Source organism: Cheilinus undulatus, linkage group 15, assembly GCF_018320785.1.
Source record: "Cheilinus undulatus linkage group 15, ASM1832078v1, whole genome shotgun sequence".
NCBI classification, from domain to species: Eukaryota; Metazoa; Chordata; class Actinopteri; order Labriformes; family Labridae; genus Cheilinus; species Cheilinus undulatus.
The window spans coordinates 25422164-25434249 of NC_054879.1; the positions used below are offsets into that span (position 1 = coordinate 25422164).

A 12086-nucleotide genomic window follows, 5' to 3' on the forward strand; every position below is an offset into this window, starting at 1 on the left:
AGGCTGCAGCAGAGAATAGCAAGCATGTTCCCAGAATACGTTCAGAGGGTTTTCAGACAGCAGATCTGGACGACGGTGATGAAGCAGCTGTATGACACAACCCTGTCATCACGGAGAGTCAGAGCCGCTGACAGCATCCAAAGAGAGACTCAGTCCTTCAGAGACACTCTCTGAAGGGTGAACAGGAAGAATTTTTGCCTATCAAAGTAGTTTTGCTAAAAGTATGAATTTTACAGTCTTATCAGTGACATTTCCAATTGTCTAAGGGTTAAAATGTTAAAATGTTGTGAAGTTCATCATTCATTGAAAAAAAATCAGGAAAGGTCATTTTCACATTTCAGAACAGTAATCAAAGCAAAGTTTTGGTTTTTCTTTTTCAACTAAAGACCAAAAATGATTTGCTGAAAGAAGCTGATAATATTTATTTGCAGTGATTGAACTGAAAATTTCCAAATGAACAGTTCTGAAAAACTACATACCATAGATGAAACAGCCAGGGAATTTTTTGAAGAAAGATATATCTTGTTTTTTTTTTTTTTTAAATAAAGACTTATTTATCCTTGTGTTTCATGATTTTGCATATAGCCTACTCTTTATATTTTTGGGACTAATCGGACAAAACGAGACAAAGAGAGGTTCAGGTCTTGCTGGGGTATTTTTGCATGTCTACTTGCAGGTTGACAGAAGAGCAAAAACACCATTTTTGTTACAGAAAGCTTTTAGTGTTGCTGTCTTTGCTCATTTTAATAAAGAAATGTCCAGTTTTGACAAAGTGCTGCAGTGATTAATTCAGAGCTAATCGCTACATGAGCAGCCAGCATACACAAGCATTCACACAAGATGTTTCCCTTTCCCTTTCAACTATCACATAGTCATGCCAAAGCAAGTCAGAAGAGGAGTGAAAACATCTTTCCCAACATGCAAAGCCTATATGGTTGTTTTATTCTTTGTCATACAGAAATGTGGCCCAGTTCTGGTGAAACAGAGGCTACAGTTATATCTGAGGTATTTAGAGCAGTGGAGGCAGCAATTAGAGGGCTTTCAGTCTCCCTAAACCCTGCCCATAGCGCAACTCTGTATGTATGGCTTTTAAAGTAAGGTCACTCACTCAGTTACTCAGTCAGTCAGTCAGAATATGGACAGAGCCATATGTACGGCTGACCTCAGTGGTCAGCAAAAAAAGCATGTATGGCTTATAAACTTCACAGTCACAGTCTTTCTAGCTTGAGTTGTTAAGAACTGAGGCTTCTCCAGTGTCCTTGAAGCTTGAATTTTATGTTTGCAGGAATGATATCTCTAAGTACCCTAGGACATGCTGTTCTTAAGCCTCACTGTGATGGTAATATTCAAAAGAGCTCTACCAGACTTCTGAGGTAGGCTTGGAAATTTGAGGGGAAAAAAAAAAAAGAATTTTGTCATCAAAGATCCATCAGAGGAAGATGCTGCCAAGAGAAATGGTTGTAAGCAAAGCAATGAAACTTCAGGTCTTATGAATTATATGAATATGCCTATTCTGACTTCATCATACAGACCCTGGCAGCTGCTTTTTTTCTTTACCTCAGTGTACGCCTGGGTGACCTGCTCGTACAGACTCTGGTGGCGATGGATGGCGATTTCCAGCTCCTGCATCTCAGACGGTAACCCCCCCTCGCTACAGACTTTACACCAGGTCTCCACCTCTGAAAGAAACTAGGGAAACAAGAAGAAGACAGTCTTAAAGTTCATGCAGTAACACAAGAGTTGTTTGTAGTGTGCTTCAACATTGCATTAATCCCATGTAGGTGTTTCGAATAATTATGCATCCAAGTGATTTGTGCCTACTAGAAGACTTTATATCAATTTGGGTCACAAAATAAAAAATAAATTCTTATATAAGAAGACAGCCTTTCTTGTCTCATTTCACACTTTTCTATGATTATTTTTATCCCCTCTGAAGTCTTGCCAGTTTTTCCATTTTTTCCTCCCCTCTTGTGTTTCATCTTTTATTCTGACACTTTTTTTGTTTCTGTTTTTCATAATACTCTCTCTCAATCTCTGCTCGCCCTCCTCCCTCTCTCCTCTCGTCTTTCATCTGCTGCTCTGCTCAAACATACACTTGTAGCTAATGTCAAGGGCTCAGCAGGAATCAAACAAGTCCCGTCTGTTGCCATGTCAACCTTCCAAGAATCATCAGTGGAGCGGTTTGATCTATTAAATATAATCAGACTCTAAAAGTGTCCCATTTTCATTTTACATTCTGGACATGTGTCTGCAGCTAAGAGATTCCCGGATTACATCGTTAACAGATCAGCAACCCAAATGTCACACAAAGTGGAACATTTTCCCTCTAATGGTGGAAAAATAAAGAGGAAGTCCTTACATTAGGTTGAGAGGAGAATAATAGACTTCTGTTCTTCCTCTGATGGTTTTGAAACAAAGCTCTGCTGAGACATCATTTTGAGTACGATCTTACCTGCTCAGCCTTTTGGTGAAAGACAGATGACATGGCAAGGATGGTGGAGCGCTCATCGAGTGCAGCAGCAAAACTTTTCCAGTCCTGATCCAGCTGACTTGAGATCTGTTTTATCTGTGTGGAGGCGTAGTGACCGGACTCCGCCAGCCGGCTTGCCACGGACATGATTCTGTTGATATTTACATAGGCATTCTGGGGAGAAAAACAAAAATTGTTAGGCAGAAACTAACGGCTGATGACCAGGCCTACTCTGCACCGTTGCTGGAGAACATTTTGCATACAATAAAGATGCTTTAAACTATGGTGACCAAGAGGTGTCAGATAAATGCATACCCAAAACACTTCACAAAATGGAAAAACAAAAGTGCATATGATAAAGAAGGTGCAAATGCCTCAACATGAATGCAAATTTCCTCAACATAAAAGAAAATACAGCAACATAAATGTCAAACACAGCTTCATGAATGCAAAATGATGCTGTTTTTAACATTTGTATGCAGTATTTGCATTTTTGTTAAGGCTACTTTTTAGGCATTTTGCATTTGTTTGTCTGTATTTGTTTTTGTGCATACTGGATATGCATTCATCTGGCACCATCAGGCCACCATCTCAACACATGCAAACAGAAGCGCATCTTATTTAAAATAGCCAAGATATTCTTTTAAGGTTAATACAATCACTGAGTTTAGCTGGAACTGCTCTACAAAATACACAAAATTTAGGGATCATATGTGCTAAATTTTTATGCAACTTTTTATTCATTCTTGTTTTGTTAAAACTGCACTGAAAGAGCAAATTGTTTACAACAGACTGTAACTGAAAATGGGTTTTAAAGAGGGTCCAAACAAATATATTTGCAAAAAGTCTTAGATTATGTTTTCTGTTATTCTTCAAAAGTGCAGTGTGTAAAATTGGGAATATTTGTGAAATTGACCAGTCAGAAATTAGATGTTGACACTTACTTCTAGTAGTAAACATGGCAACCAGTTGAATTTAAAAAATGCATATCTGGTATTTGGTTCTGTATAAACATGCAAGGGTCTAAAAATCAAAGATGGCAGATTCCATGGAGGGGACCCTCCATATGTATGAAAAAAAAGCTTATTTTAAGTTCATAAAAATGAAGCAATTCTATATATATTTAGGTGACTAAACACTAATTTTGATAGGCCTTTAATTTAGTTTTTTCCACTAAATTCTACAAGGCTAAATATTACCCACTGCACCTTTAAGTGTAGTAAATTTAACAACATCTAAGAATGAATTATTGTACTAAAAATGTATTTTTTCCTTTCACCTTACTTTTTCACCCCCGAGAGGAAACGTAAAAGGATAATGTGTCATAATATTAACAGAAGAGCAGAGAAGAATAAATGTGTGAAAGAAAACATAATGAAGCTATTTACAGATCTACAGTTATGTTAGACATGAATATGGCTGTGATGGCATTAGCTACCATTGAATTCATGGCGAAGTGGTTGTGTTGCGTCTGCAGTTCCACAGCGTGTTGGTATCCTCTGCCAATTTCTGTGTGACTTTGTAGGAACACTTCTTTGTTGTGGCTGATCCAGTCAAACATCTGAACACAAAAAACACACTAAAATTATTAAAAGTATATAAAGCAGTGCATCGTATGTACTACGAAAAAATGCAAGATAGGAAACGAACTGATACGATATGACACGTTATGATACAATAGGAGACAAGACAATACAATATGATCCAATACCAGTGGATATGATGTGATACAATACAAGACGAGATGAAATGCAAAGATACAATACAATACAATACCATATGATGGGAGAGGAGATGATATGATATGAGAACATACAAGACAATATGATAAACGACATGTAGAGACAAGACAGTATGATGCAATACGCAATGAGACAAGAAGATAGAAAACAAAACATATGATTCAATACAGTTCGTTAGGAGACAAGACAGTACAATATGAGACACAATGACACAATACAAGAGGAGACGAGATGTGACGATAGGGTATGATACAATAGGAGACATGACAAGAGGAGACAAGTCGTGACAATATGAGGCGAGAGGATATAAGACAAGATGAGACAAGACAGGACGAGATAAGATGTGATAAAATATGTAACGGGTGAGCTGACAATACGATACTTAAGGAGATGACATGAGAAGATATTTCTTCTGTATGCCTCTCCCAATTTATAAGAAATTTTTAATCCACACAAAATTTTGCCTATAAAACAATATTTTCAAATGGATTTTTACTTTTTTTCGACCTATCTTATAACATTATCAGCCCTGATGTAACCAAAACCTTTATTGGATTGGATGAGTGTTTCAGAACAGCAAGGATGTGCAATGTAACAGCGTAAGTCAAAGAAGTCAAACTTACATTAATGTTCAAATTCATATTTAAATAGCTTAAATTCTGATTTTCTATTAAGTGCTTTCTTGATCCTGTTATTTCATTTGGCACTGACTAAAACCTCAAACCACAAACAATTGTATTTGCCAAAGCTGTGTTTTCTATATTAAACCAAAATTCATAAGCACATAGAACAAAAGAACCATTATTTGAGCTGATCTTTGTTAATAATATGTTCTACACATGTAATAAAAGAATGTAGGGCATTGTGAAGCAGCTGCTGTGACTAATCTTTTGTGCCTGAAACAAAGTTAGTGAACAAATGTTGCCATGACAAAGGAAACCTGCTGCCACAATAACAAAAACATGATGTTGGGTGTAACAGAAACAGGGGAATGTTCCTTTAAGAAAGATGACTTTGATTCTCTCTGGTTGGCTTCATCTCCACCAGTTGATCAGTGTAAAACCAAAGAGGCTGGGACAACCTTCAAGGTTGTTACTCCATCTGAATCAATCTTCACAGACAGATGGAGGCCAATTGTTGCGCTGAGTTGTTGCTATGGTTACCACATCATGCACACTGTAGTTACTCTCTGGCAGTGATTTCCACAGAGCACCTCATCAGATATGACCGTTTTCCACAGTTTTCCACAGTGTAAACTCTCCTCACACCCCCACAGCAACAAAACACTGATGTGGACAAAAATGAGTTCTTTTTTGTTTCGCTCTGTTTGATTTGACAGTAAATATTTACTGCTCCTGCATGTGGATTTCTGTGTTGAGCAACACACAAAGTTGGTCGACGCCCGCTTGTCTGAGTTTGTGTTAATGTGAGAGAATGAGCTCCACTCACGTCAACAACGTGATGCAACAGCAAGGATACTGTACACATCTCATTTTTTTAATGCAGAGCGACAGGTTAACACTCTTCTGATAATTATTCTCTGTAACAAAAGCAGGATATCCACTTAACTTACCAGCATGGAATATCTTTCAAAGGCGCAAAAAGGCTGGCTGACCATTGCTTTTTGCACTTGTGAAATCTTAAACATTAACATAATTTTTTTCCTGCTTCCTTATGTAGCAGACACTAATTTAACATCCAGTGTTTTAAGACAGCAACAGTAGTTGTGTAGTGTCTATTATGGTGGATATCCTCCAAAAAAGAAGACACTTCCAACAGAGCTCACCAGGGTCCACCCACTTTTTTTAATGTTAGCTTTTCAAGCTTTCAAACCATACATGTACCTTTTATTCTGCACTTATCTTAATTGAAGTGTTTACATTTGACAATGTTGTAATAGTTTGAGCATGTTTATTTTATAATCATCTTCTAAACATTGTGCCTTTAGACTAAACCTTTGACCTACTTTAGCATATGGACCTCTACTTCACCTAACTGCCCACTCTCCCTGTTTTCCTGAATCTAATCTTCCTGGTGTATGGTGGGGAAATTGTCAGCTATTACCGCCTCAGAGCATTTTAGAGATTTTATTATCATGCAAAAGGACTTCATGTTCCACTGGGGAGCTTCAATTACAGAGGTAATTGGAAATGTTCAGTGCTGCAAGCTCTGAACCTTGAAGTTCTCATGCTTTAAGACCTGGGTGTCTTCATTGAGATTCTGAGTTCCTCCAAAAATTGCTCAACCGCAATAAAAGCTCTACTGTAAAAAAGGATGACAAGACACATGGCACAATCGTTGCTTGTTTTCTATCTTGGTCTGGTCCTTTTTCTTCTTTAACAACTGTTGTGTGAATATAAGTATTTTTGTAGGCTGTGTTGCTTCACATCTCCCCCAGGTTTATATCAAATCTAAGGTTTTAATCAATGCTAGGACACTGGAACCTATCTCTTCTTAAGGTAATCAGTGCCATTTCCCAAAGTGACTGGATTGACTTGCCTCAGATAAGCATAAATGTTTAATCTTGGATGGAATATTACATTCAAAGAGTAGCAGCCACTGAGATGGTTCCAATGTTGGCTGAAGTTACACCTTAGAACTTAAATCTAACTCCTAGTTTGTGATAAGAACTCTGTGGAATACAAAGTCGAGGTGATTATTTTGAAGTGGGATAACTTGAAGGATATGTAGTGGCAGAGGGTTTGTTTTTGATTTTATTCCTTAAAAAATATTTGATGATTTAATTTTACTCGTGCTTTTGTTTTCATTAAGCATAAACAACTATAGCTATTCAAAATGAAGAAATGATTAAACATTAAGCCATTGATAATATAACCACTCGCTGTCACCAATTTTATTTTACTTGAAAAAAACTAAAAGAACTATAAAAAAAACAAAAAAAACACACACCAAAAAAAAAACAAATAAGAAGATGACATCACATAAAAGCCAGTCTATAAAAATGAGCTTTAAGTTTTTAAAATATGTCACTGTTTCTGCATGCCGTATCTCCTCGAGGAGGTCGTTCCAAAGTCGAGGGGCTCTGATGGAGAAGGCCCTATCAGCTTTAGATTTGAGTCTCAACTTTGGAACAACCAGGAAAACCCTGCCCAAGGATCTAAGGCAGCTGGGTGGCTCAAAAGGGGTTAAAAGTTCTCGTGTATAGATTGGAGTCAGACCCGTCAGTGCTTTAAAAGTAATTAATGAAATCTTAAAATCAGTTCTAAAACTAACGGGAAGCCAATGTAAAGATGCTAAAAGGGTGGTGATATGATGTCGTCTGTTAAAACCAGTGAGAAGCCTAGCTGCTGCATTTTGTTTGCGAGAGAGGGATTTCTGACTGATAGCGGGGAGGAGTACCTTGTTGCTGCAATTACTCTCAGAACTGTATTTAATCACAATTAATCAAATCCTTTGTAGCCCATTTAAAATTGCACTATTCTGCATCCAAAACTTATTTTTTGTCATTTTGTATTTTTGTTCTAAACTAAGGGTAACAGACTCCCTGTTTGGATACAACTGGATTTCAAGTTTTAACATGATCTTTACCACAGAAAAAGGAACTTGTTACAGATTGCAAAGGCAAAATTGTAAAGGCAACTATTTTCCACATGTCACTGATTTTTGCAACTTTTTAATTTCTGGAAGTTTTATCTGTTTTTTTATGGCATCCTGATGTTTGTGCACATTATGGCCTTGCTATAAAGTCTGACATTACTTTCCTAATTGTTTATTTTAGCATAGCCTTCCATGTTGTCAGCATCCCCAATGAAAAGGTAATTCTGTTTTAAGAAAATGGGTTTATATTTTTAAGAAGGCTTTATTATACCACAGCATGAATAAAAAAACATTTTTTTGTTGCTTTGATAAAAGTAGTTGTTATTCAGGTTAAAAATACAATATCTTCACCTCTTAATTTTACAATGGACCAGGAATTTTCTGACCCCATGGGCCCCAGAAAGCTCTCCCCTTTATACCCCCTTATGGGCGGCCTTGCCCTTAACATCACCTTTAACTATTGTTTGATTGTGAGTTCCCAAATAGTACCTTAAGATAAGTGCTCTTGATTGATTGGCCATATGAAGTAAAAGTCTAATTTCTACAGATAATGGGATTTGTTTGGACATTATGCTCTATTAGCTAAGCTAAATCTTCTGTATCTATGGTGCCATCGAACACTGACACAAGTTAAGTAAAAGCTAATTTCAACAGGGAACAGACCTACTGCAACTGGAATTAACACTTCAGCATCAGAAATACTGTGAGTTATTAATAAGTGGTTCATGCAGGGGTTTTTGGGTTAAAATGCCTCATGTTGTGTGTTGCTACACCTTTTTATCAAACAGCTTCCACTTGTTATCGGTGAACTTCATCTTTCCATAAATAGCACTGAGGAATGAACCAAACATATCTTTGCAGGTTGCTGTAAAGGGGCTGGTATGTTAGTGATGAATGAAATCCAAACATTCAGTCACCACCAGGAATAATCACTTAACTGGTGGAAGTAAAGCAACTCTGGCTGATTTTCCACTGGGTCAACAGCTAACTGTGCACCCATGTTTAGAAATAACAGGCTAATTTGTTCAGACCACTGAGAAGTTTCCAGAAACATTTGAAATTAATTGGATGTGAACAGGGGAGTATAAATAGTGCATTAAAAATTCCTGTAGGAAGGTTGACGGTACAAAAGTTCAACTCTTGACAGGAGTAAAGATAAACACTCAGAGGCGTGAAGAGGGAAGTGGATGTGCCTCCCCCCTTTATTTTCAAACCAGTGATTTTATTATTAAACTGAATCAAAGCTGAGGATGTTATCTTAGATGAAAAATCTCACAAATATTATGAGCCTAACCCTGTCTAGCCACTGGCTCTATTTTTAGATTGTTATGAAAGGATGATGAACTGAACTTACAATTTCTAAACAACAGTATTTCAAAGCTTTAAATGATCAACATGTTTGCAGATGATGCATCACTCGCTATCTTAGTATTCTATCTCTGAAGCTGCTTCAAAGAAGAGCTAATGCAGTAATGCGTAACTGTAGAAGCTTATTTCACTGTGAAGTAACAGCAGGAAGTAAACACAAATATTGACTTCTAATGTCAAATCCATCACTGAGCACATTTACAGTTGCAAGAAAACAGTATGTGAACCCTTTGGGATTTCTGCATAAATTGGTCATAAAATGTGTTCTGATTTTCATCTAAGTCACAGCAATAGACAAACACAGTCTGCTTAAACTAATACCGCACAAAAAATGATATGTTTTCATGTTTTTATTGAACAAAACAGGTAAAACATTCATAGTGCAGGGTGGAAAAAGTATGTGAACCTTTGGATTTAATAACTGGTTGACCCTCCTTTGGCAGCAATAACCTCAACCAAATATTTCCTTGAGTATCAGATCAGATCAGATCTGCACAACAGTCAGGAGGAATTTTGGACCATTCCTCTTTACAAAACTGTTTCAGTTCAGCAATATTCTTGGGATTTCTGGTGTGAATCGCTCTCTTGAGGTCATGCCACAGCATCTCAGTCCGGTTGAGGTCAGGACTCTGACTGGGCCACTCCAGAAGGCGTATTTTCTTCTGTTGAAGCCATTCTGTTGTTGATTTACTTCTATGTTTTGGGTCGTTGTCCTGTTGCATCACCCATCCTCTGTTGAGCTTCAGTTTGTGGACAGACGGTCTTAAATTTTAATGCAAAATGTCTTGATAAACTTGGGAATTCATTTTTCCGTCAATCCATCTAGGCCCTGAGGCAGCAAAGCAGCCCCAAACCATGATGGCTCCTCCACCATATTTCACAGTTGGGATGAGGTTTTGATGTTGGTGTGCTGTGCCCTTTTTTCTCCACACATAGCGTTGTGTGTTTCTTCCAAACAACTCAGTTTTGGTTTCATCTGTCCACAGAATATTTTGCCAGTAGAGTTGTGGAACATCCAGGTGCTCTTATGCAAACTTCAAACGTGCAGCAATGTTTTTTTCAGACAGCAGTGGCTTCCTCCGTGGTGTCCTCCCATGAACTCCATTCTCTTTTAATGTTTTACTTATTTTTTTACTTCACCTCATTGAGCATTCTGCGCTGTGCTCTTGCAGTCATCTTTACAGGACGACCACGCCTAGGGAGAGAGTAGCAACAGTGCTGAACTTTCTCCATTTGTAGACAGTCTAACCCTACTGTGGACACATGAACATCAAGGCTTTTAGAGATACTTTTGTAACCCTTTCCAGCTTCATTTAAGTCACAACTCTTGCTCGCAGGTCTTCTGAGAGCTCTTTTTGTGCCAGGCATGGTTCACATCAGGCAATGCTTCTTGAGAACAGCAAATTCAAAACTGGTGAGTGTTTTTTATTGGGCAGGGCAGCTTTAACCAACATGTCCAATCTCATCACATTAATTGGGCTCCAGGTTGGCTGACTCCTAGCTCCAATTAGCTCTTGGAGAAGTCATTAGCCGAGGGGTTCACATACTTTTCCACCCTGTACTGTGAATGTTTACATGTTTTGTTCAATAAAAACATGAAAAAATATCATTTTTTGTGCAGTATTAGTTTAAGCAGATTGTGTTTGTCTATTGCTGTGACTTACATGAAGATCAGAACACATTTTATGACCAATTTATGCAGAAATCCAAGAAATCCCAAAGGGTTCACATACTTTTTCTTGCAACTGTATATGAACAGTTTAGTCAACTATGGTTTTAGTTTAAATAGATCATTTGATTTATCTCATGCCCAAGTCTTACGCCCCATGTTGGCTAGTTACCATTAGGTCAAACTTGACTACATATTTTGTGCTTGATGTACCCTTTCTTTTTTGTGATCAAGATTTCTTATTTTTAATAAAACTGGGAGATAGAAACAATACCCAGACCTTGCATTTATGATAGCATGTTCTATTATAAGAGATGTAGTTCTTATTACTTGTTCTGTTTCAGTATAATTGGGAATAACAAGGAACTAATCAGACCATTTATCCAAAACACATATATATTTAAATGAAAGTATACATGTACTGGTGTGTGCCCAATTAATATCAGGTAAATATTATGGAAGACAAGATAGCTCAGATTGGTTACAACAGCCGTGGTAGAGAAAATAATTTGAAAGGTATCTTAGTGAGTTGGCGGTCTGACTCACCTTCTCTGCGTCCTGTTCAAAGAGGCGCAGTTGGAAACACTGGTCCAGCTTAAGCTTCCGAATGTGCCACATTTGATGGAGATTCTGCCTCGTGGAGTGGAGCTTATCCAGCAGACTGGCCACCTGGAGACAAGCATGACAAAAGAAGAGTTAGATTATATTTTTAAAGATAAATTATCCACTGGAAACTGAGTTCAACTGGTCGGATGTGTGTTTTATTTATCTTGAAGTTCATGTTCATGATGTAAGACTAAAGGCTCATTTATAATCCATGTCTCAGACACATACTATTTAGCTGAACTTCCTGTCCATATCCTGCTTTCATTTGTGTGTATTTCCGCACTTTCTCTAGAAGCTTCTGGATATGCACCAAATGTTAAAATATGTGCGCCTTTACAGTCACAAACATGAGGAATTACTGCGTATTTTATCCTCCAGTTTCATACATTTTATGCTTACAGATGCATCCAATCTCATGATCTAGGGCAAGTCAGCATCTGTCTGCAGCCATTTCTGCCTTTACTTTTTCATGATAGGTTTGTATAAGATAAACACGTCATAATCTCCTATTAAGCCTTCTGTTAAATATTTATATAAATGCATTTTGATCTTGCAGTGTACTTTGTATGTACTTGATGCAAACAACCTGTGCAATGAAACTCATCATGTTCTCTCACAACCTTCCCTGTGGAGTCCTTCTGCTAACGAGCTAACATGCAGCGAGTACTTCTCA

General features: G+C 37.6%; 1 protein-coding gene across 2 annotated transcripts in view; it reads right to left on the reverse strand.

Annotated features, from left to right (window-relative positions):
• Positions 1-12086, reverse strand: part of kalrna (kalirin RhoGEF kinase a) — a 220696-nt gene that overhangs the window by 123433 nt on the left and 85177 nt on the right. For both annotated transcript variants that reach the window (XM_041806652.1, XM_041806651.1), the window contains exons 8-11: positions 11354-11476; positions 3909-4031; positions 2453-2644; positions 1558-1689 (exon numbers count right to left, since the gene is read on the reverse strand). In XM_041806652.1, the coding sequence (XP_041662586.1) occupies positions 1558-1689; positions 2453-2644; positions 3909-4031; positions 11354-11476 (570 nt within the window). The remainder of the gene's footprint in view (positions 1-1557; positions 1690-2452; positions 2645-3908; positions 4032-11353; positions 11477-12086) is intronic.